General features: G+C 39.0%; 1 protein-coding gene and 1 long non-coding RNA gene across 9 annotated transcripts in view; one reads left to right on the top strand and one right to left on the bottom strand.

Moving 5' to 3' along the window:
- The window catches only part of CREB5 (cAMP responsive element binding protein 5), a 256,578-nt gene that overhangs the window by 161,329 nt on the left and 68,464 nt on the right, over nt 1–26,785 (bottom strand). For all 8 annotated transcript variants that reach the window (XM_027675311.1, XM_027675304.1, XM_027675305.1 and 5 more), the window contains one exon: nt 13,234–13,406. In XM_027675311.1, coding sequence (XP_027531112.1) covers nt 13,234–13,406 — 173 coding nt within the window. The remainder of the gene's footprint in view (nt 1–13,233; nt 13,407–26,785) is intronic.
- LOC113963850 lies at nt 1,686–7,960 on the top strand. Its single transcript, XR_003532984.1, has 3 exons — nt 1,686–1,927; nt 7,518–7,585; nt 7,745–7,960. It is a non-coding gene; the product is annotated as an uncharacterized LOC113963850 (long non-coding RNA).

Raw genomic sequence — 26,785 nt, 5'->3', positions numbered from 1 at the left:
TTCTGCCATATCAGCCCAAAAAGCTTATGGGAAAATGGGGGACAAAGACAGGAGAGCAGCCTGCTCTACACAAGGAACAGTAAGGAAAACTGTTGTACACTGGCACATCAGGACAGCTGTTGAGGGAAAGCAGCTATATCCGCCACTCAGGATAGCAGTTGTGCTCCAGAGCCAGGAAGATGGGCTTGGCTGCTGATAGCCAGGTGGCTCTATGCCCGAAAGCAGAATGGCAAGAACTTTGCATTTCAGTGTTTTGGAGACACCAGGAAAGGGTTGGGGTCCTAGTAAGTTCTTTCCTCAGGAGAGAACGTCACACATAGGCAAGAGCTGTGGGCCTAAGCTCTTTCCCCAGTGCTGGGAAGATCTCCTAGAGTCCTAAAACATCATTGTTACAGACCAAAAATTACTGATCCAACTGAATGATTTTGGTGCTAAGCAATCCAGTCACTTTTTTCCCCTTTGTATGTAAACCACATCACTTTCCTGAAGTTAGATACAGGACACAGGCACATTTGGCACTGTCCACCTCCAGCCAAGCCTTCTGGAGTCTTCAGGACTTTGATTCAGACTCTTTCGTTTGGCAAATAGGAAAACTGAACACATAGCAGTCTGCACCAGTTAAACCTTTTTTTGCTTCACACATAAGGCCTATCTAATGTCAGCAAGCAAGGAGTGTTTGTGAATGAAAAGCTGCACACACATCTGTTGGTTTTAAGAAAGGGGACTGCAAAATTTTCTTATCCTCTCATGCTCATGCTCTTATTGTGGCAAGTATTTTAAATGTCAGCTCCTCAGGATTATCTCAGAGCTGTATGACCAATTCCCAAACTATGTGCATCACTGGGAATATTAGTAGTTCCACAGCACATCCAAACTCACCCTGAAACACTGCAAATAAAAGACTGAGGGTTTAGGATTGCTTTTTAAATCAAACATTTATTTAAAAGATAAGAGAATGGCTATTGTCAAGCTAAAAGCTGAAGACAAAATTACTATATATATGGTAGTTTTTAAATATATCAGTCATTTATATTTCTTTATGAGGAAAAAAAATTGGCTGTAGTTGCAATCAGTCTTAATTCATTCTTTATTGCTGCTCTGGTTCTGTGTTATTTGAGCTGGTTTAACTGTTAAAAGCGTTTCAAATGTTCACATGGTCTGCATTACATTACAGAATAAAAGTAAGTACAGCTCACCAAATGTAACTTTCTAAAATGTAAACCACATGAATTTGATTTCTTTGTGGTACAACTTTAATTGGGTTCAGAGGTCTTTTGGTCTTACCTGTCTATCTGCTCTCTGATGGCCTGACCTGATAAAGCTAATACAAAGAATCTGCAAATGTGATCCAAACTGATTACCCTCAGTTACAGTACATGGCTTTATTCTTGACAGTAACGGCCCTTTAGCCTGGTTCATTTTGAGGCTGCAAGTTTGAACCCTGGAGCCACCACTGAACTGGGAGTAGAAAAGTCACAACTTATATTGAAAGATTTTTGCCCTTGCAACTCTATAAGATGAGAGAATGGGAGGGAACAAGAGCACCTAAGTGCAACTATAAGTGATCATGTCTCCTAGAAAACCTGCATGAGCATGCATACAGATGTTTGCCTCACACTGCCACAGCAAATGTCACAACAGAGAATGCATCCAACACACCAAGTAACAGAGAAGGAACTGTGAACAGAAATTCCAACAAAGTCTGAAATCTTCAGATACTGATCTTAAGTTGATTTCAGATTGTTGATTTTTCCTTTTTTCCTATGCTGCGTTCCCTTGATGACTCATCATTCACTCATCAACCCTCCTCTCTGTTGCACTGTGTTGTGCCATGTGCCTTGCTCGAGTGAAACAGCAGTACTGCTGCTTCCCACCCAGAAAAGCACATCAATATCTCAGCATCAACATGGAAGGCACTGTACAACAGGTGCACTCACCTCATATCCTGTGACCCAACTTGTAAACATAGACCTGTATCAGCTTGTGGGAGCAGATCTAGAATTAAGCAGACAGCTCAGGAGAAATGTAGGTAGAAAAGGAGCAGTGTGCTGAAAAAGTCCCTTTGCCTGGTTAGATGGTTTTCTTGGTTTTGCAATGCACTGCCTTGATTTTGAAAAAGTAACATGAAAAAGATTCACAGTGCCCATAGTTCTTGGAAGAAGATACCATAGAAAGAAACACTCAGCAGACTCAGTAATAAAATAACATAACCCAATACTGAACATTACTCAACTGAAACTTCCACTGTAATTCATAAGTTTCATTCAAGTAAGTAAATCAGTAATAAGTAAAAACATTACAAGTCATCTAGTTCTGGCAAATTACATTCTGTTTTCCCTACTGGAAGACACACACACACACACAAACCCTTTCAAAGCCAATGTAGCAAAATTTTTAGGCTAATATTTTACATCCCATTCCCCAAAGCTGTTGTTTTTGTCATTTTTTCTACAGTTCTATTACTGAGCATTGTTCTGTACCAGTAGAACTGTCCTCCCAAATAATTTCCACCGGTGAATATATGAGCAATAACAAATGAGGTCCCTTAATTATTTCCAGGTTTTTCCAATAAGCAGTGTTGGACAGAGAGCTAAGAGCTGTATTGCCATCATGCATATAACAAGGCAGGGCCTGTAAACATGGCAGGGGCGTCTCTATTTTCCTGTTCTTCTAATGGGCAAGGAGGAGGAGTAAGAAGGAAATTTATACCTCAGTGGCGGGGTTTTATTGTAACAAAGAATAGTTTTTTTGTCTTGGAGTCATTTACACCCTCTTCAAGGACACAGCTTACAGCTTCCCAACTTGGTCATAAGGAAAATTGAACATTTCCAAGGATGCTTCTTCCAAAACAAAAATTGATTTTTTTTCCCCTTGAGGCTTGAAATGTGGTTTTGTGCTTTTGTTCTCAATCCCTGTTTTCCTTTATATATAGGGTTTTGCTTCCCTCTGCATTTATGGGTTCTGCTTGAGTCCAATATTGTTTCTAGCATTTGCTTTATAGGACTTAAGGCCCCACAACCCTTGATTTGCATTAACATGCAACAAAAAGCTCTATGCTACTAGACTGTGTACAGAAAAAGACCAGACTGGAAGGGACCCCAGCTTTCCCCACAGAGAAATGTAGTTTAACTTGATGGATTCTGGAATGAACTTTGCCTATTATGTTTTATATAGATTTTGAATAAATCCTCTGAGCCACAAATTTCTTATTGGAACAACAGAACTATATAGAGGCCAGGGGAAAATTTGGAAGCAAGTATGGATTTTATTCCCTGTCATGGAGCCCAGAATCCATATCTTTCTCCACATCCATTTAGTATGGCACAAAGGGAACTCACTGACTCCTTTATCCCGACTTCCTTTGCTACTTCACAGTAGAAATATTATTCTGCTTCCTCTTTTACTTCCCTATAGATCAGAAACAATTCAACAACACTCTAGGTCTTTTTCCTCTGTGAGCCTGGAGCAGACTGCAGAGAAAGAAGAAATTAAAACAGACTAAGAAGGCAATTAATTGTAAAGAGGTAACATTTTCACACAACTCTTCCATTTGGTGTCTGTATTAACAGGCTCTGGTTATATAATCTATTGGCTACATATCTTCAGTCTGGACTTAGTTTACTACCTGTGCCATGTAACCTCAGACAAACAAAACCACTTGAAACAAGTATAAATTGAGAGAAATAATATGAAATCTGTTCAAATTTGATCTCCTTTGGTTATCAGCGACAGTTTGTGTCTTCAAATGTTGTAGCTGTATATCAACCAGAATCAGTCATCCATACCAGCCTGTTGAGTTTAAGACTTTCTTGTTTGAATATTTAAAAACTACTACTGCCTTTGCCCGCTTTCTTTATGTTCATTTACATCTGCTGCACAAAAAAGCTACATCAACAACTCACATCAATAATGAATAAATGAAGTCCAGCGTATCCAAAGAGAGATTCCTTCACACACATTAAGTCAGCAGTTCATCTCACCAGGGACAGTTTCCAATAACAGCTCAAAAACACTTACTGAGAACACAAGCTTCAGCCATAAGCACGTCAGGAAAGCTTTCTGCATGCAGCTCTGCCCAGATGCTCCATGAGAGCATCACTATTCAGATTTGTATATCTCTTACACATCTTTCTATGCAATACCTGGGACAACCCTACTGCATGTTCCAAGCCAGGGACGTATGGCATGAGAAAACACATGTCAGAAAAGGAAGCCAAATATTCAACTGTAGCTAGCACTTGCTTCCAAAGTGCTTAAAGGGTCAGAGGGCAGCACCTTGCAGCTGAATTGTAGTGGCTGATCACTCTCTAGACACCTGAGGCAACAGCTTATCTAAGATATGACAAGCAACATCCACCATACAAGGACTAATATAATGATATGTTGTCTAAATGTCCAGCTGCAGGTGTGAAAGGGAATGCTCACAGCAGTGTGAGCTGCAAGCCCAATCAGCTGAGTTTTAACCAACCTGGAAATCCAATTCATTACTCCAAGAAACTTCTCATTATGTATATCTATTTGTATTCTTTTTAGGTCATCTTACTATCAAAGGTGCAATCATCCTGTCTTTGCTTGGGCAATCACAGACATTTCTATAATGAGGGGGGGGCAGTGAGGGGGGAGAGGGCAAAAAAAAGAAGCCCTAAATAAACATGCTTAATGCTGGGAATGCTGAGAAGAACAACATAGCTCTAAACAAACGCCAAATGGTTTTCAAGGAAAATTGTGAATTCCTCAATGTATACAATGATCCCAAAGATGTCAGGTTGGATTTGAACCCACGTCAGAGATCTTTAGGGACTATTGGATCACTTTCAAAACCACCATGAAATGAACAAATGGTTCAGAACAACTGCTCTGCTAAGAAGTTAGAATTAACATATCTGACTTCTAACCAGGTCTAGAAAATTCTCAGTTGCTTGAAGAAGACTTACAAAGATCAAAAGCAGCATCAGAAGTATGTCTGTGTAGGATCATTTGATGCTAACCATGCCTTTTTTTTTTTTTAATCTCACCAAAAAAAAAGATCAAGAGATGAGGGAACAGAAAAGTATAGAGACACAAGCAAGACAGGTTAGAAAATGAACAATAAACACAACTTTTTCTTGTATCACATATGTATATGTGTATACACTGCATTTCAATCTGTAGGGTTAAAAAAGAAGAAAATTACTTTGAGCCCTCACATTTACAGCAATAGTGAGCCTGGCTCATATAGTTAGAGAACTAGATAAAAGTAACATAATATTCAGAATTCCCCAGGAAGTGCATTCAATTCTGTCAATACTGTCAAATAAGCTAGGGATTTGGATTTCACTCATTTTGAGAAGTGTTCACTGCAAACATTTTATTACCTCGACAAGTTTTATGGACCCTATCAGAACAGCTGCGATTCACTTCACTTGCAGCAGAGGAAGCTGGTAATAGCTCAAAGATTGCCCCTTTCATTTCATAAACCAATTAGGACCTGGATCCTATGACTGGAGTAACACAACCCCTTTTTTTACTGGCAAAATTCCACTTCATTTATGTGAGTTCAGAATAAACGTCTCTGTTGGCAGAATACAGATGGTCATAGCAGCAAATGTTTCTAAAATACATTCTCTAATTTGTTCTTTCTTCCAAGGAACACTCTTCCTGCATTCTCAATCTACCTGCAGGTTCTGTCTAGCCATCAGTGCCTTGTTCAACTCAGCAATATTTTACTGAAAAGTGCTGAGAGAATTTAAACTTATGATTTACCACGTGAAACTTTGTTAGAAAGTCTCTAAAATGACAAATTTATTTAAATTATTTTTTCCTTCTAAATCAAGATTAATTTCATTTTTTTAAAAGAACTACTTTTCATTATATTGTCATCTTAGATTTATCTATGCCCTTGATTTAAATTGTCGGTATTTTGGGGTTTTTTTGAGACTGCTTTTTTTTTTTCAAATGTGTATTTGACCCGTCCATAAGTATAAACAGAACTATATAGTCCTTAAATGGGACTATACTGTACCACTGATTTTGAAAACTCAACTCATCAGTTAATAAGGAGGCCTACTTTTACAGGTGCTAAAATAGGATCCATATACTTTACACATAGTCTGTAATTTCCCCCAGGCATTTTTCTCTGAACTGTGGTAATTGGTTTTCAGCCAGGTACCAGATTTAAAAAAAAAAACCAAACCAAAACAAAAACCACCAACAAACAAACACCAAAACAAAACAACAAACAAAAAAAATTTCCAACCATCCAAAAAAAAACACTGGCGAGACAAATCATGTAAAATTGATGTGTTGTCTGTTCAGTACATCAGTGCCAATTCCCTTATTGAAACAGGTACAAACATAACTTCTCAGTGAGCAACTAAAGTTTTATTAGAGTTGTTTGCACATAAAGGTCTTTCCTTTTTACTCACTCATTTTAGCAATTGTGCCACGCCCAGGAAACCTTTAAGCCCATCTCTGAATTGATATGGTGTAAGGGAGCATCCCAAAGCTTGCTATTTCTCTGGAACCTGTGAATTATGCTCTTAAATGAAAAGAAAATAAAAAATAAAGCCTTACAAGAACCTAAATCTATATTGTTTGAGTTAGAGTTTTACTGTGGCTTAGTTACCTGTCAAACAGGCTGACACTTGGATAAAACACATACTGGAATCATGCATCAGGGCATGTTAAGTGCAAACCCATGATGAAGAACAGAGCTATGTGATTTGGCTAAGCAGAGAGAGCTCTAATGAGCTTTTTCTGGTCTAGGAAAGCTTGATCTGTCATATCAAACCCACTGCAACTCCAAGATCCTCTTCCATCCAAAAATGATTTTACATCTGTTTTAGTTCAAAAAGCCATATAAAGCAGAAGCCCTGCCTATAAATTTTGATTACACCTTTAAAGATTTATACAGTGTGTATTTTTTATATATATGTGAATATATATATATGGGAGGTATGTAAGAGATATCAACCACTAATATTAAGGAGTAAATGCTAGATTCTTCAGGTTCTGTATATCACTTTTAAGTCCTATTTATGACTTTCTCTGATGTGAGAGCCAACCAATGCCTATGAGAGTTCAGTATTTCTGTTCAGATACAGTTATGGGTGCAGTACACTATCCTGACATTTCTTTCCTATAGTTCTTGGGTAGGACAAGCTTTTCAGGACAGAAGGATCACGATCCATTTCTTAGAAACAACTTGCATGAGAATTGGCTTGAGTGTGGTTTTGCTGCCTACCTCAAACAACCATCAGGAGAGGGCTGGTTTCCCTTCCTAACGAAAGACAACAATCCTAATGAGAGTCAGTGGCCAGTAGGTCACACAATATCCGTGATACTTTTTTGTGTGTGTGTTCTTGCTGTGACAAAGCAACATTTCTAACAAGCTTAGGAATTATGTCAAGCAGAAAGTATGAAGCATAAAATACTCTGTTCATTAATAAATTTAACCAACATGTATAACAAGCGTATAAATTTCAGGTAACAGTTGACTTAAGTCAGATAAGAAACACACTAAGCTTTCTCTATTCCAGGTTGACAGGCTATTTATTACCTAGCTAATGATCCTACTTTCAGACCCCTGAAAGTCACCTTGATATAGGTCGGTACTTTCCAGCCCCAAACTAGACCTTACAGTAAGAAAGAGTTTTTGGAAGGCATGGGAGTATGTGGCTGGGGATAGAACAGAGAAGTTGTGAACAATCACCCCTGTGCCTGACACACAGACTAGAGCCATTTGCTCTTTTTCTTCCTGACTCAGCAATGTCAGGAGAGATTGAGTCAGCAGCTCCTGAGCATGCCGATGCAAACAACAGAGGAGGCTGGGGAGCAGACAGAGCTTCTAAACATCAAAGACAGAGAAGCACAGTTCGATCTGCAGATCAATGTGTGGACCTGGGCAGCAGCTTGCTAAAAGGGATGAACAGTTTGAAAGGATCCATCTCATTTTCTCCCTCATCACCCTCTCTATTAAATGTAAGCTATGAGACAACTTGTTTCTGAGAATTCCTATGTAATTCTGAGCTTCCCAGAGACTCATGGCTGCGCACAAGTGGCTTGATGGAATTCCATGTTAAGGTTGGCCAAGGTAGTAGAAAGGACTACAGAAAACATATCTTAGCATAAACAGAAGAAAAAGAAGCAGGAATATTAAGCAGCAATTAAAGCCTAACTTTGAGTACAAAGACAGAAAAAAATAAAATTTTGACAGAATGACACTCTCAGATGCTCTCTCTTCCCACCAATCCCTCTTCCTCCCCTTCCAGTGATCTAACTGATGTTCTTACATCCTGCGCAACCAAGACTATGGAATGGACTTGATCAAGTGACTGAGTGGTCATTTGATACTTCATCTCTCACTGAACATTTCTTCTCATCTTGCAACACACTGTGGTGCTTCAGTTCAAATACATAAGTTGGAACGGAGGCTTTTATCCCAGATTTCCTGGAAAGGGAACTAGTCCTTGAATTTAATTAATGGACATCGTTCCATGGCCTCTTCAATGCCACACACTCCACTAACTTACTAGGAGCTTAAAGAGAGACTTTTTCTTGTACGTACAAAGACCCTTCTCGGTCACCAGCCTATTCCAAGTGCCTTCCAAAAGTAGCTTCATTATGGAAGGGTTTCTGCCCATGATTGTCTCTTATAGGAGTCTTTTCTGTTTCCTCAAGCTATAAAGGATGATAGCAGTATTCTCTGAGAACTTAATCAGCAGTTGCAGTCTCAGATATCTTGCGCTATTGTAAAAATTCTGTGCTTGCCACAGAGATGATCTAACCTTCTGCCCCATACTAAAACTGAGGAGTTTAAGACTGAGAAGCTTTTTTTCATTTTCCAAACCGCCAAGGCCAGTCCCAATGAGTCTGCTCTTCACTGTGTCACCAAACCTCTGTTAGTCCCATTACAGACTGGGGACTGTAATGGGACTGGCTACTCCATTTCCCACGTCCCTCTGTTTGAAAAGCACTAAACCCCATGAAAAGATGATAAACTGGAACCACAGAGAGACATATGGCATCATGAGAGAGAAGAGAGAGGGACAGGAAGACAGTGCCTAGCTATTAAAATTAATGCTGCATGTAGGGACTGAAAGGCTGTTCTTCCACTAGTACCATGCTTCTTCGGTACATCAAGGCACTAGAGGCATCCTCCAAACCCCTTTTGTTGCCTTCTCCTACCTGCTTGCATTTCACCAAATGTGGTTGAAATTTTCCCCTTCTGATGCTGTGCCAGAAGACCACCTTATCTCATTAAAAATGCTCTAGAACACTAAAAACAGATAATCTACATCACATTGTTAGTGCTCTATGTTCACTTTGGAGCCTGAGTTCACTGAAACTGGACTTACTCTCTCTCTCTCTTCATTTAGTACAATGTTAACAACTTGCTGCATCTGTGAAAACCCTCAATCCTCCCATGAGCTGCAGAGCTGTACCAGTGAGCTTCAAGATGGAATAATTACTAGTTATGTCCAATACTAGCTTGAAAAACTAGTTTGAAAGGAGGTTACCTTCCCCAGGAATGCTGAGCTGTTGGGTTGCAGCTACCTACAGTATTTGATAGTCTGAAAAACACATCTTTCCTAGAAAAAGATATGTCCAGATAAAGCAACCAGCATACTGTGTTGTGACCAATTTGTCTGACCAGAATTTTCACACTTTGCTGTATACTCAGTCACAGAAAAATGGAGTTACTTTAAAAAAGAAGACAAGCACTGCTATTGTACAGCTTAGTTCAGAGTCCCATATCTCAAGCTGATTCAGCTTATCTGCTTTTCTATACCTATGACAAATGTATGTATTATATCATTTTTTCTTCCCTTCCTCCATATGCCTTACTGCTTTCCCTCCATGTATCTTATCTCAAAATGATGTGCTATTAATCAGCCAAAGACACCCTTCACTGCTAAGTGTTCCTCAACTGATTTTTCATCAGCACAAGTAGTTACTAGTTACAGCATTCCTCCCACATGCTGAAGCCTTGGCGGGGAGGGAGGAGGGATGGCAAGGAGGTTAGAGACTGCCTTACCAAATAAATACTATCTGAGCTGCCATTTTGCTGTAATGGTAATGTTGCTGTTTGTTCTCAGCAAAATACACATGATAAGAGGAAAGTGAGACTGCACTCAGTCTTATTTTTAAAGTTAATAACCTTCATGCTCTTCTTTTTTTTTTTATTAATCTGGCTGGATGCCTGATCAGTAGTATCTGAGGCTTAATACCTGAAACAATGTGTGTATATATGCTGTGCCAGTAAGGCTTGCCCAACAACGCTCATTCTGCCATGTTTTCCCATGCATAGTGTCAATATCACATTTTATATGCAAGACCCCAGAGTAGGGGATAGGAAAAAAGAGAGGCATGGAGGGAAGGAGGGAGAGGGATGGAGGGAGAAGGAGGTGAAAAAGGAGAGATGAAAGTAGGGAAAACTTACATCCCTTGGGAATGTCAGCTGCTATAAACTCGCCCACTTCTCACCATGAAACGAGCTGTGTGCGGGCACAGGTGGGTCCCATTCTCTATTACTAGAGCCCAGCCTACGAACAGGGGCTAAATGAAGACTTTCATTGCTGTTCCCTGTTTTCATTGGAGTAAGGCCATCATAAACATTTGCAGGTGGCTTGGCCATAGTCTGACACTAAAATATTTGTGGTTGTGATAAAAATCAGAATATTGCTACAAGATGGTTCTATATAACCTTTAGGGCTTGATCCTGTTCTTACAGAACTCAATGAGAGTTTTACCCAATTGCTCTCTGAGGGTTTTATTGCTCATTAAAAAGCATATTCCCTGGCACAATTCTTCATGGTAAGGACTCATCTGCCCTTTGGGGTAGCTTCAGATGATTTTAAAAAAGGAGAACCCAACCAAAACTCACTGATTTGAGCACTTCAGAATTTGGGCTTGTTAAACAGCTGAACCATCTCAACTTTGTAAGGCCAAATCGAAACAACCAAACTTTGAAGAACTCAAATATTTTCTGAATCCATCTGGATTTTTCTTCAGTTGTCTAATACCAAAACCATTGTCCAGTCTGTATTCCTCATGAATGAGTCTTGGATATAATTCTTAGCACATTTGGAAGGATAAGATGAAGATAAATGGAAATGACAAGATATTCTCTTTGAATAAATAAAACAGACACCACAGAGAAAAGACTGAAGAAAAAAAGGACAAACAAGGATGCTCAACACTTTGGCAAGTAAATGAAGTCGAAAATGTAGCAATTATCTCCTAGGACACACTATGAACAAAAAACAAAACCTCCTAGGAAGAAGGAAGAATGGGGAACAGAGTATGCTGGGAGTCACACCATAAGTCTCATTCACACACCAACTCACACAGAGACTAAAATGCTTGACAGTTGCCTCCCAATAAAGTAGCTTTAGACTCAGACTTAGGAAACGTTTGTGTTTCAGTCACAGGGAAGAATTAAGATATATCATGACAAAATTTCCCAAATGAGACACACCACTGACTAGGAAAAGGCCTTTTTATCCTCAACCCCTCTAACTTTGGAGATTCTAATCACCATGGCCCCAAACCAACACAAACTTAAAACCTGACTGACAGGGTCTTGCAAAACCACACACAGTTTTTTTCTCATTATATGGAAACAATTGTTTGGAAGCCAAGTACAGTCCCACATAAAACACCTCACCACTGAGTATTAAAAGTTGTTTGAGTTTTTTTAATGTTTTTAATTAGGATTATAATTACCACTAGACCTATTAAGTCACAATTTGAACAGGAGCTTAATCATCTTTAACGCAAATAATGGCATTAGTTAATGTTTTTCTTTCTAAAACTGTAAAAGAAACTGTTTCTTCCTCCCTCCCTCTCTCCCAACCCCCTGTCCATGAACAGAATAAGACATATATAAGACAAACACTTTCTTGGATTCATAGGCAAATTGTATTGCACACAAAATCTCAGTGAATACTGTGTTTTGTCAATATGTAACATATACAAAGGCACATCTATCAAATATGTTTACCTGGCCCATTCTATCAGACTTATGTATTAAGAACCAAATCCTGAAACAGTAGTAAAAACGAAAATAGAGGAGTTTGGCCAGGAGCAAAAACTGGAGCAGCAGATGGAATCCATGTTCTGTGCATGGCTGGGTAACCCTTCCAGAGAGGTCAGTGCCCTGGGTCATCCCTGCTACCATGGAATATATAGAGCCTGTGGCCTACATCCTCCCCCAGCCACCAAGAATCTTGAAAGAAAACACAAGAATTACTGAATTTTGAGTTTTCAATACGAGAATTTCACTTTTCAGTTTTACTCTGAAGAGGCTGCAAGTTGATCATCAATTATTTAGACAACGACTGGGGACAGGAACTGCTTTTGCACCTACCATATAATGGATGTGACCAAATTACAAATGACAGATAATGAATCTAGACTGCTGCTTCTTTCTTAGTCCACTAATATATCTTTTTATCCATACATTATCATGCATAAAACCCCCCAAATTGTCAGAGCTGTGTGATGAAAAACTGTACCTTCAAGCCATCAGGGCAATTTCTGTAGAATTAAAAACAAGTTATTGTGACTTACAAGAACCTCATGCTTGCTGGAAGTAACCAAGTATACAAAACATGGATGGTTTTGTTCACACAGTTCTCCAAACATGAGCACACAGTTGGCATTCAAACCAATACAATAAGCATCCATACTGTCAATTTATGGTAATAAATATGGATCCATCATCACAAACTGAGCAACTGTTCACAGAGATCACTGTGCCAAACTCCATTTATTTTTATGGTCTTTTTGTCTTCTAGCATTCCTTAATTAAACAGAGTACACAGGAAATAGCCCAATCTCACAGAGCACCCCGAATTCCCATTGAAGGAAGTGAAAGGATCAGCTTCACAAACACTTTTTCTTTCCAGAGCAGTTAGAGAAACAACATGAACTTGAACATAAGAAGAAAAAACCAAAAAACTGGATGGAGAATACAGACTTCCCAACAAGTATAGCATTCTACCCTTTTTGAACCATAGTGTCAGGTCTGGAATAACCTGGCCATTCCCTCATAGTCTGCAACACAGGTTGCAGGGGTCCTTGCTGCATGCTGGCAGGGTCAAGTGCAAACACTGTAACCTCAAAAACCACAAGAACAACATCTGGTCCTGCCTGCAGCTGAACTTTAAGAACCACGAGACAACATCCGGACCTACATGCAGCTGCTGGAGCCAGAGAACAGGAGAAATGAGAAAACAGAAATGGACTCACCCAATCTGTCGATTTGTGGAAGGTGCTTGTGTAATGACAGAACTGGACTGTGGAGATGGCATGGCTTGTTGAATCACAACACTGGTGTCATGGTTTGGCATTCTTGTGTTTGTCAGCTGGTGAGATCCAGGTCCTGCCATCGCTCCTCCAACTGTGTTATGCATGGAGATATTCTATGAAAAGAAGGGAAATGGGAGATGGTAGAAGAAAATGAAAAGAAATAAATGTCTTATCTTGGTTTTCTGTTCTACAGGAGTACAATTAGAAATCTGAAACTATCAACAACATGAAAAGATACTGGCTACTGGTAAATCCCAAGTCAATAATCTTGTTATAACCTACAATGATAAAGAAATGAAAAATAACTATTTACTTTCAAGGGCAATATAAACAGAAAAATACCCTCAAGTTGACTAATCACTCTTCTGTGATTCTGTCTTGTGATTTATAATGGGGATATTCAGCACATATTCTCCTAACTGAACACAATATGAGTGCAGGACACCTTGATTTACTGCATGAGTTGTTTAGTGTGTACTAGGTCTGCTTAGACTGACAAGAAAATCAAGTTTTACAGTTATAAAGTAACAAACAGTATCCCATACCTCATGAAACAGCCATTTCTATTAGCCTCCGTATATTCTGTAGAGCAATAATATCCCAGAGGGTTAGAATAATAACACTGTATTTTCACATATATAACCTTTGCTTCAGGTAATTCAGAGCTCTTAAAAGGTTCTTACAAAAAAAAAGTTCACAGATATCTCATATCCACTGAGCAAACAAGCCACAAGAGACCAGGATACTACCAAGGAAGGAATCGTGGAATAAGACTTCTCTCCTGTTATGGCTGTACATTCAATACACACTGCTGCTAAACCACAGGGTTTGACTTGGCCCGCATTTAAAAACAAATAAAACTCTCGAGCCAGAGATAACCCACAGTGTATACATATGAAAAGTATGGTATCCTTGAGAGCATTATTCTTCCTATCAGGCATCGACATGCGGATTGTTAGCAGCAAGAGGAAAAGAAACTTTCCATTGTCACCTCATGCTAGGCTGAGGAGAAGGGAAAAAAAACACCTTTATATGCACACTGCCACCAAGACTCAGACAAAGCATCTTCCTGACCACTGCAATACTCAGGATTAAAAAAACAAAGTAATATTTCATTCTAAACCCCCACAAAAAAAACAATAGATAAAGTTGGTGAGAAAGGAAATTCAGAGCTCCGATCAAATGTGGAAGACAGAAAAGGCAGACAACATGTTGAATCCTAGACCTAAAAGAAAGATTGTAATCTGAACCAAACCAAGAATAAACCCTTTAGATGATATTTCTCATGGGAAAGGAGAGCTAATAATTAGAGGACCCACATTAAAAGCATTATCTGTCACCCCCCTATCTCCCAGTTGTATATATTTCATGTGATTTCCAGGATAGTGTGGACACAGGAATCTCTGTTTCTTTTACAGGAGTTGTTCCACTCTTCATTAACACATAAAGAGGCAGAGGTGCTGCCTACAGTCGCATGGTTAGACCACTCACCCAGAATGAAGAAGACCCAGCTCTGAATTCTTCTTCCAGTAAATAATTTACACATTACGAATCAGGTCTAGAAGCTCCTTTTTCTCTTAAGTATTCACTTAAGGAGCATGAATTGCAAGAGGAAGCCAGACCAAGGACCTTAACCCTAATTTATCATAGCACAGTAGTATGTCATGACTATCAGGCAATAACCTTAGATATATGGAAACTTTTCCAAAACAAATTCTCCCTCTTCTACCACATTCCTATTTAAATGTCACTTCTCCAACAGATTACAGTTTTCTGATGAAAAACCTGCTCAGTTTAAAATATATATATATATATATATATATATAAAAAATCTCGGAATTCAAACTTGCACTGACTTTTTTGATCATTACAAGATTTTGCAAAAGCAGGTCTAATATCTATCCATGTGCAAGTAAATATTTTAATGCTATCACTTCCTAAAGCTTCTTCTTTTATATTAGGTACCTGTGCTTCAATTAAAACCTATTCATATGTGATATTTACTTGTTTCAAAGTTCATCCTCATTTAATTTCTCCTTTACATGCCTCCACAGTTTCTGAATGCTCCCAATTATTTCTGTATTGCCTGTTTGCTTTCAGTAGTATATTTAACAGAGCAAATATTAAATCGAGGAGAGGCACACAGTACTTGTACCTCTTTATCTGTATGGGAGCAGCAAAGAAGAAAAGCATCAGTCACCACCATGAGTTTGCTCTGCAGTGCCTTTGCCACTGCCAGCACACATCCCTGCCTTGCTTCCAAAGAGGGCTGCCTGCACGAGGCCAGAGAATCGGCATGAAACTGCCCAGGATTCAGAAAGCCTTTCTCTGGAATTTGCCCAAATTTTTACTGGACTTTTTTGTACCATGGCAGGGCAGAACTTGAAGATTTAATATCTGATGACTGTGTTCCTAGATTTGGTATTTTCTTTTCCTTCTGTTCCCATTTTCTCTTATAATTCCAGAGCTCTCTAAGGTACGAACGGTATGAATTATGATGGGTATGGAAAATTTTGCTTGCCCAGAAGACATTGTAATTGTTAGCTTACATGCATAAACTTGAAACACAGTTTCAAAGTGTTAACAATTCCCAATAAACTGCCTGTTTTCAGGAAGTAGGCTAAATAAGTGATGCATGGAAAGCAAAGGCAGAACGAAAATCTGTCAATGCAGAGATCTATTCTTCTCAGTAATGCAAGCGCTGTTGTTAGGCAGAAACTATACCTTTATGCTTCCAAGTAAAAGCCTGAGATTTCCCAACAAAACATCAAACTCAGCATGACTCTGACATTCATAAGAAAAGGATTTGGCCATCTCAGAATAATTTACATGGGTGAGATGCCTGTGAATTTAAAGAGAAGTTCAAGCAAGTTCATACTTTAATGACAATACCTATGCTTTGAAAAATGGCAGTAAGGTAATGCACAGTAGATCTGACACTAAGCCTATCTGATCTCCCTGTACGCATCATGACATGCAGAACGACTCTGTATCACCAGCACAGCAAGACTAGGCTTGTTGTGTGTGTGATGCAGGCAGTCTTCAGAAATCCCAAAATGGCCTTGCTGTGTTGAGCTCTGCATCTGGTTCTGAATGGGTCTGGATAGGACATTAATGAGCTCCTTGAAGGCTCAACTTTTGGCCCTTACAGAAACAGGAAAAATTCAGCAACATTGGCTGAAACAAAGACCTCCACTTTATAGTTGAATCGTTGCTTGATTAGGCTGCTTCCAGCTCTACTTTTAAGGAGCTCTGCATGCTCTTCCACCAGGGATCCAGAAATGACATCTCATTTGATTCCCCTTTTCATTATCCTCCAGCTCTTAAGACAAAGGTTAAGATTATTTGATACTAGGTAGGGAGCTCCCAGCATTCCAGCTCAACGTCTACAGGAGCAATAACACAGACTGAGCTCTCCCTCTACTTTTAACATTCCCAAGACCCATCAATACTCTGAGACACACACATGCTCAGAGTTTTCTCTAGTATCTTCACAACTCTGCTTCAGCACTGGAAGACAGCATATGAGCTTATAATTATTATCTATTTTATTAAACTGAATGTAAGTGTTCACACAGGGAATAGGCCACCCTTATGTCAGGAGCTGTAGAGACACAAAAGTCATCCCCTGCTCCTAGAGATTAATTTAGTGAATCTTAATTACAATCCTCTATATTAAGAGAATTTATGTCCTTTAGGACTAAGTTCCATCCTCACTAAAGTACCCAGTCACTCCCACTGAAGCACAAACTAGGATTATAACACTGAAGAGCTTTTATAGAAATGCTCTCCTCGCCCATGTGCTCTTGCAGTACTCTCCATCAGTATTTAACATTCAAATAAATAAACCAAAAAGCAACAAGCCATATCCACAAACCACTTTTAAATCAATGTGCTTATTCTCAACCTTTCCAGCTGCAAGTGGAAAGCTAACAGATCATCATCAGCTTAACTTCTCCCCAGTTACACTTTATTCTCCATTTTAGCTTCAGACTTTGAAGAAAACATTTGAGCATTTTTCTCCCACGTGCAACCATTTAACTTTGGATAGGCAACACACTTTTTTTTCTAAAGGCTAAAAACTTCTGAAGTCATGCTTCCATGTTCTGGTGGAGAGGATTACACATCACTCCACAAGAACACACACCCTCTTGGCAGCAGAGAAATGACAGATTCGCAGACACAGGGAAAATACATCCCATGACTCCAGACAGTCACCATTTGCCCTAAACTCTGGCTCTTCCAGAGAAACACCCATCCATGTCACACAGCACCACCTGTGTGACCCATCACCATGTACTGAAGTCAAAGGATGAAAACAACTGATACATCCTTTAGGACATCTTGTAATATTAGCTTCAAACAGAGCTTGTTTGTGGTTTTAAACTATAAGAACTAGTTTCTGAACCAAAGTCATTTTTTATTTTCCTACTATCCTTTTTTAACAGTGAAGTTTAGTAAAAATTGCAAACACCAATTTTATACAAACTGCAGACTATTCAAGATTGGTTTGTGTAAACTTTTAGATCAATAGATCTGTCACCTATAAGCAGTTGTACATAAAGGTATTTTACAGACTATTACATAAATTCTAAAGTCAGAAGGCATTTGTCATAAAAAAATGAAATAAAAATGTAATTAATTTTAACAAAAACAAAAGCACTTTTTGCACTTCTTTCTGTTTTCTGCAAAGAGTCATTTAACTATATTTTCCTGCACAACAACTTAAAATATTTTTCATGTAGTTCAAGAGAAAAGGCATCAACTTAAAAAATTATAGAGAGAAATCAAATATACAACACTATTTTAGAATTCTTATAGCCTGTTCTCTCAGTGAATATATTTTAACAAGGACAAATATTCTAAGATGATACACATTTAAATGGCAGTTACATATTGACTTTCAAGAAGTGTACAGTAATATCTTATCTGATTATTGAGATCATAACTTCACAATACATGTAATACACACGAGTGTATTTCACCCATTGCACATGCTGCTTACACAACCAAAGAACCTGCTGGCTTAAAAACTTGGAAGACACTGTTGTAAGGAAAATTATAGACTAAATGTGGCAAATAATGGCAGGCTTCAAAATTATTTTAATTATATTCAATCTCCATGAAAATTATTAAGACTCTATGAGTTCTCTCCTGACAGAAGAGAAAGATAATCTCAAAACAAAAGTTAGCAAGTCTCCGCAGAAACAGGACCAACTCATTTATTTTCTCATTATTCAGGTCAATGTGGAAGGAAAACACCCTAACATCAGCCCATCACAACAGTTTCATCTGTAACTAGCATGCAAAATCTAAACTAAATCTAAACTAAATAAGCACTCAAGTAAGCCTGCTGTCCACCCAAGGCTATCAAACAGAGCAGAGGAACTAGGGAAGAAAACAGAGATAAAAAATGAATCGCATTACTAATGCAATTGAAGGTTTACAGGAAAAAGAAAGTCTATTATCAAGATTTACGTTTTAAAAAAAAAGAAAAAAGTTCCATTATGCAAGAGATGGGAGAGTGTAAACTTGGTGGAGACTGAAATGCAATACCTTTTCCACTTTTTTTTTTAAACTGTAACATCTGTAGAGCTTGAATGAGGAAAAGCACTAAAGCAGAAAAAAAAGGACACAAAAAAGAACTGCTGGAAAATGCTGTGTAGTAACACTAAACATAAGGACAAAGTACTAGGAAGATCTTATTGAAGACTGCTAAAATCCATTTAATTCCCCTACTTAGCAAGAGGTATGAAGTCACTGAATGAGGCTGACACATAAAAATACAGAACCGATGCCAAAGGATCTATTCCTCAAAACATTTCAAAGAAAGGCAAATGCTCACTTAATGGCTACCTGATAAAAGTGGCACATTACAAAAAACAGCAGGCATGATATTTCCCAGAATGGGAAAGGACTCTTCCCTGCCCCCAAGCACCATCCAATGTTTACCCCTTAACTGGACCCAGCCAGCTATCCACACCATGCTGGAGACTGAAAGGCCAGGAGCAGTATGGGTGTATCTGACTTCTTGAACCCCAGGCACCACTACTCAGTCAAATGTTGTCAACCTGATCTCCTTAGGGGTAAAAATGTAAAGAAAAATTAAACTCCTTATTCAAAAATAACAAGTAATGATAGGCAGATGGGGAAAGAGGGGAAACATTGCTCTCACTGAAATCATAAAGCTTTGAATCTGTACTTATCAGTCTCGGCCACTGGTTTCCAATTTTTTGGATCACAGACCTCTGTCAACCCTCTGAATTTCACACAGAGCACTCTGTACTCTTATCATAAATTGTGTAATTAAGGCAAGATGGTTCCACAGACCAGACGCAGATGACTTACCACAGTTTTGCAACCACCAGCAATTCACAGACCAGAGTTTAACTGCCACTCAAAGACTGATTCAGAGCACCACGACCAGAATGTCTTGACAAAAAAAGGTAACGTTTCCAAAGGTATCTATGAACTTCAGTAGCCCCTGTCCCTTTTTCAAAATGTCTTCAGTCTTTTGGAGCCTTAGTGAACAATTACCATTAATTAATAGATCAGACTTGTGTACTGGGGCTGGCTGGAGCTTCGCAAAATTTTATCTGAAATATCTATGCTGGAACATGCAAGGAAACTTCCTTGTTGTTTTATGTTAGGATGAATCATTCTCAAACATAGACATGCAGGATGCTCCTGAAGAGTCACAAAAAACCAAACAAACAAAAAAAAGAACCTCATAAATAATCTCTTTATCCTGTTTTCTTTCAATAGCTGTTACTACGTTATCAGAAAGTCTCTGATACACTAAGTGATGCAAAGCTCATCTGCTTATCTCCAGCAAACTATGTGGTGTTGCTAAGAAGCGTGGCACAAGACAGGACAGACATATGAAGTGCTAAGCCAGGTGTAAGCCATCTCAAGGCTCTAGCAGTCACCACCTTAACTCAAAGTCCAGAGGGCCCATTTAAGCACTACTAATCCTCTTAAGGCTGCTGCCTGAAGGGTGACAGCCCTGCACAAAATTTCTGTGACACTGCTTGTGCTGCAGGCCAACCTCTGGTATGCTCCGCTTGGCCTCTACCCCCCACCCTCCCACCACCCCCACACATCCACGCCAGACACACTGAGAGCACAGTCCCCTCCTCTAGTCCCTTCCTTGCACCTTCACAGGAAAATGCACATAAATTTCTTCAATAGGCAAGTTAAGCCTCCCTGCCTATCCTCTACATTGGCTACCGGTTTAAGTAAATGTTCTGACTTCTCTGATATTATGAACAAAATGCAGGATACTTAGAATTTTTGGTCTTTTATCTTAATATTTGTGACATGATCTAATTACAGTCATTCAGTGGTGCCCTCTAATTACCAGTAGAAGTGAATACTGAAAGATGACCCTTGTCTTTCACGATTCCCTCCCTTCTTCCCCCGCTACCCTCCTCATGCCCTTTTCAGCATGTCTGTCCAGACAATGTTTTTGACATATGAAGCCTTCTTTACATACACAGTAAGTAATATATGGTGTATACCAGGCATACCCGTGATAAACCATTTACTAGAGAAAGCGAAAAAAAGTTATATAAGGGAATATATTTTAAAGGAGAAGGAAATTTTGGAAGACTGGTTTCACCAGAGTTTGAAAGGAAATAGCTTCTCTATGGGAAAAGATGACATCAGATTGCATGCTTATGTCTTGAAGTTTCCTAAAGATATGTCCCATTTTTCTTCAGGGTTGCTTGTTTCATACACAATTACTTGCCCAAGATAGCCATTAAAGCAACACAGCACAAAGAGATTCTTCTGTTCAAGTAACCATCAGTAACACCAAGTGTGCAAAGCCCAGTTTGGGTCACTCGGGGTGTTCTGCACTGCTAACACCACACTATATCTTGCTAATTGGGAGGCTGAAAAATAGGGGGAGCACAACTGGCTGCGCGGATGTACCCAGTGCTGTCATTCTTTATGCAAAAGCTATAAACTATCCATTTTGTTTCTTCCAAGTTGCCTATTGTGACATTCATAAACAGGAACCTGGCAGTATGTCAGTGGTGCAAACTGATTTCCTTTTCTAAATACGATTTTAAAAAGCAAATAAACGAGGTTATGCCTGCTAATGAAACATTATATGCCATGCTGGAGCTAGTTTTTCTCAAGTGTATTCTCTAGAGCAGATGGAACACCAATAAACACAAAACAACAAGCTCTTTTATAAAAAGCATGTTTATAAGAAAATACATTCTCCGTAGAACTTTGTCTAAGGCAAAACTGACTTGTATCTGTAATGCTATCTTGGGAACTGAATTATGGTCCCATTAGATTGCTGTAAACAAGGGAGCTTGCCATGAATTTCAAATGGAGAATGGCTAGTAAGAAACTTGAAAGGAAGAAAAGAAATTTGCTGGGATACTTACTAGGTGTAATTCCTAAAGGCCTCAGTTGAAATCAAGGCCTTATTGTGCTCAAATCTGTATAGACACATTGATGGACTATGCTTGCCCACAAGCCTTAGAGTTCAGAGACAAAATAAGGAAAGAGGAAAGAAGAAAGAGGGAAAGTGGTTTGTTCAGCCAAATGTCAGGACTCAGTGCAAGGGCTCTTTTCTCCCAGTTCAGTGTCTTATCCATTATTCTGCACTGTTTCTCTGCATCTAACACTTACCTATGAATTCAGAAAACTGGGAAACTTTAAATAAATAAATAAATACATACATGCATAAATGAAAGCTCTAAGAAACAGAATTATAAGCTCTACTTGAGTTTTTTCCAGCACTATCATTCCATTTCTGTAAATCGGACAGAGTGAACGTAAAGTGGGTACTCAAAGAACCTTCTCAAAGTAGGTGCATGTCAACTTTTGCAGGACAAGCAATTAGACATCCAAAAGCAGCTGCCAGATCTGGAGGCCAGTCAGAGGGTAGTTGAAAACCTGGCTTTCCTTTCTTTATTGTAAGGAGTTTTGTTTTTATCCATCGTGAAACAGAAAGCTGGGGGGAAGGGAGGGAGGCAATCCTCCAGGAATTGCTTTAAACAAGCCTTTGATACTGCTAACTGAGGGCACTAGCATTTTCAACACTATGCAAATCATTTATAATTTGTTAATAGCAAATTCACAGAGACAGCACTTTGGCATTTAAATTTGTTATATTTTATTTAAAGCTGCTTTGAAAGTCTCATCATTGATTTCCCTGGCATAAGTTATTGGCATCATGCATGAGTTACAGCAGTGGCTGTTGACTGCATTCAATGACCAGAACACTTTTTAGACAGAGCAGTTGGTAAAGGAGAGCAAGGATCGTAGCAACAAAACAGCCAGTGATTTTCCATTCAGGCAGTTTCAAGCAGAAAACCAGCAGGTTTAACTTTTCTGCTAAGAAGTCAAGTGGAAATGCTGCTACTCTGGTAATAAAATGCATCTCCTAAATATTCTTTTAACCCCAACCCACTGTGGCAGCTGTGTTGGGCCAGGCTGGCTGGTACTACATGGAGACTAAAACAAAAGGCTGGGAAAGGTCCAGGAGTCAAGGCCAAGGTGGTCTCAAAAAGCACCCAGACAGACCATTTGCTACACACAAGAGATCATAGGTCTAACCAGTGGAGTGGGTTGTCAAGTGAACTGGAAGGAAAATACAAGGAACACTGAAACATCAAGTCGGGATCAAGTTAATTCACCAGGCATCCTGGGAAGTAATCACAAAGGCAAGCATGCAGTTCTGCAGCGTCTACAATAGTTTCGATGGATTTTAGGTTGATGTTTTGGGAGAGCAGAGCTAGTTTAGTTTAATCTTGGACTGAAAGAACTTAAATAGAATAAAGTACATCATTTTGAAGCATTCAGACAAAAATTAATAACTTTTGTAGCCATACGAGTTTAAAAGTTAGGGTTTAGAAAGGCAAACAGACTGTCTATATAAAAAGCAAAAAAGTTAAATACACTTCTAGCTGAGGAAAGTTCATTTTGAGTGAGTACAGCAAAGGCTACAGACAAACAGGTATTACAAGAAAGTGTTCTCTGAAATCTTGAAGCTCGTTAAGGAGTCTGGTTAAGCAGAAACATGCTGCCCTTGTCCATCTCTGCCTTGGTTTCATCAATTGGCAGACAGGCAGGAAAAAACACTAACAAGACTAGGAGAATAACGAGAATAAACACTCTTGGAAGAAAAATAAAACAATAGTGATCCTTCTGCAAGAAACAGAATTGACCATCCATTGATAAAGGCATGCACCTTTGGTCTTAAAGCACAGCTTGCTGGAGATCTATGGAAGAAGAGCTACTGTTAATGGGGAAAAGAACAAGTAAGCAACCTGGTGTAGAGCTGAGACATACAACTTCCCCGGACTGGGACAGCAGAAGAGATCAGAAATGTAACTCCTTGGACTCCAACAGTGTTCTGCAGATCAGGTACACTGAGAACTGCACGGCCACCCTTTTCCTCATTCTGCTACAGATTTACCGCATGACTTTGAGCAAATTACTTCACATTCTTCTGTCTTACATGTAAAGCAGGACAAATATCTTCAACAAATACAGAGTGCTTGGAAGTGACAAGAAGGGAATAGCTTTTAGAGACAACACAGTACACCTAAGAAAGCAATATAACACAGCAGTGACAGATCTGAAGGGATCTTTTGGTAAGAGAACTCCACAGGACTTTAGAGTAGCATGCATTTCAACCTCACAGAAACAACAAGAAATCATAACCAAGATACTTTAACCAATACAGAAAATAGTTACATGATGAATACAATTAGTAGAATTGCAAGACAAAAGAACAGTTCTTTGATGACTAGAAACAGGAGAGCAGAAAAGGACATATAAATCAGTAAAAAAACCTGCATACTCAAACCCAGAAAGTCCAGATAACATTGTAGGATCTATTGTTCAGAGAAGGGGAGCTCCTCGTCTGCAGAAAATTGGATCCAATTAATGCATTGCTGGCTGTACATCCAAATATGGGCACTAAAAATTGTGGGCCATTTCAGAAGAGTCAGGCTAAAAATCTTACTGAGGTTATATGGTGGTTGTGGAAAGGGTGAATTCTCAGTTGTAAAGGCAACTCAGAAGGCATCTGCTTTTCTAACTGGAGTAAGTGGAGAGAAAACAAACTGCGGGACAACAAACAAGCTGCTATTTGATAATGCTATCAGACAATCATCCAGATGTACACGCTTCCAGTCACACTAATTAAATGTGGTGTGGAGCCATCCTGGGGAAATTACATACCGTGCCTTTAGAATACCATACGCTTCTGAAATGTCTTGGTGAAATCTCACTCCATCTGAGGAGCCACAATGCTCCTTCTCCTAAGTAATAAACAATTGGTCTTCCTCTAATGGTGTGACTCAGCCAGATAGATAACTTGATTCAAGGAGGAAAAACATAACTCAGGCAATGGAAAGCAGGAGTTTCAGCTAAGCCATGAACAAAACAGGGCAAGCAGGCACTCTTGAGGAACAACTCAGCTGCATGTGGAGAGCTGCTAATTCTGAGTGCCCTCCTCCACACAGAAGCTTTTGCCTACAAAGTGGGTGTCAGTGGGATATTTACAACCAAAGCAAGTTGAAAGACAGAGGAGAGGATCAGGAATACCAGCCTGGCACAAGTAGCACCATGATCCTGTTCTCAAGAGCAGCTAGGTCTGGGGTATCAGCATTAAAGAAGAGGATATTACCCTTAAACACAATAACACCGCTCATTTTAAACCCACCTAATTTACAGCTTGATTGGAAGTTTTTACTACGCTATCTAAGCATAAGGTAATAGGTTTTCCAGTAAAATAGTGATCTGAAGGTGATTCTGTGCCTGTTTTAGCCTTTCTGCCAGTTCTCTAGGAAAATTACAGTGGCAACTCCCAGACACAAACAGCATTTTAAAGATTTAAGCTGAAGATAGCTGCTAAATAGCATAACCTTCGGCACTCATGATGATTAGTATATAGGAAAAGGCAATACAATTCCTGTATGATACTCTGAAAGCCATTTCCCAAATATTTCATAACTGAGTGCTTGAACTCATTTCAAATACTTGGTGCAAATTGTCATATTTGAGACCAAAGGCTAAAAAGTGCTTTCTGTGACTCAATGCCAGGTCTTCTTCAAAATACATCATCTCACATTGCTGGCCTACAGCAGTGAAAGGGTTTGCAAAGCTGAATCCAGTGAGTCTGGATTGCTAGAGTTGACCCAGAATTTTGCCCAGAGTTTCACTTCCAAAAGATCCAAACGAGAGCTGATAACTTTGTCTGGATTTACTACTCATAGTAGATATATAATAAGACCAGAAATTTTAACTCTCCCAACAAGATTTATTAGGTGTTGGCAGGGATGCATGTGTATGTTTAGCACCGAGAGAAAAGCTATTCAAGAGAGAAAGAAAAAAAAGCAAACTCAATGAGGTTCAAAGCAAAAAAATGAATAAAGATTTGCGTGATAGCAGAGAATATTCTCTGTTGTTCTTTCAGATAATTTGCTTTAAGGCAGAAATATGATAGACTGAATTTTAATAAGATATGGTAAAGTCTGTGATGCAGGTAGTCCAACATGGTTATTCTTCCTACAAAAAGGACAGACCCTACAATACTTGGTCTGTCTCTTCTTACAGTAAACATTGCTAATGCTCCTGGAGAAGGGCTGACCTTGCCAGCCAATTACATTATGCTAATTTGTCTGTTACTATAACTCCTACAGAGGCATTCACAGCTCAAAGCAGGACAGAGATTTATATTGTCTCTTCCAAGCTGCAGACTATGGATTTTAATTTCTCTCCCTCCTTCCAGTTACAACTCTACATGGCAAGATCTACATGCAGTGCCACTGTATATTCAAAGTGAGAGTTATTGCCAGCTTTATCCAACTTAAAAGACAGACTGTGGTCCTACTTTGCCCTTCTAATAACTGTCACTGTCTCAGAAAGCATATGCTTGGTAACAGCTGTTTTCCTATGAAAACATATGGTTTCTCCTATGCTTTTGAAAACACCACAGGAATGTATTCGCTTGCTAGATGCTAGTGCCATGTCACTACATCAAGCAACAAAATCATCAAAAGGATCTGCAATAGTTTTCTATGTTATGTATTGCAAAAATACCTATTGTTTTAAAGCAAAAAAAAAATCATCCAGCTGAAAAGATTTAATGTAAAAATAAGGCTCATAATTTAGGAGTTGCGTGCACTACAATATTACTTGAAGGTGAGATCAAAACATTGGTCTTCTATGGACATAAAGCAAACAGCATGCTTCATCCAAGCAGTTTGTAGTCCATATTGCTTCATGAAAATAAAAGCTCATGAGATGTGGCTCTTCTAACTGCTGGAAAGATCAGAAGCTTCCCTAGCATCTTTCAGTTGAGATATGATAAACAGAGTATCAAAAACAATTGAGTCACAGCAGTTTATAATAAACTACTGCCCATCAAGTAAACTACAGTACTGACCTTCACATGCTTCTCTCCCTCCCTTCATAATATTTAGGGCAAGCTAAGAGTATTCACACAGCCAGTTGCATG

The sequence above is a fragment of the Neopelma chrysocephalum genome, unplaced genomic scaffold, assembly GCF_003984885.1.
Source record: "Neopelma chrysocephalum unplaced genomic scaffold, ASM398488v2 Primary Assembly neopelma1_26, whole genome shotgun sequence".
In the NCBI taxonomy this organism is placed as follows: domain Eukaryota; kingdom Metazoa; phylum Chordata; class Aves; order Passeriformes; family Pipridae; genus Neopelma; species Neopelma chrysocephalum.
The sequence above is the reverse complement of the archived record's forward strand: the minus strand, read 5'-3'. Positions and strand labels throughout refer to the sequence as shown.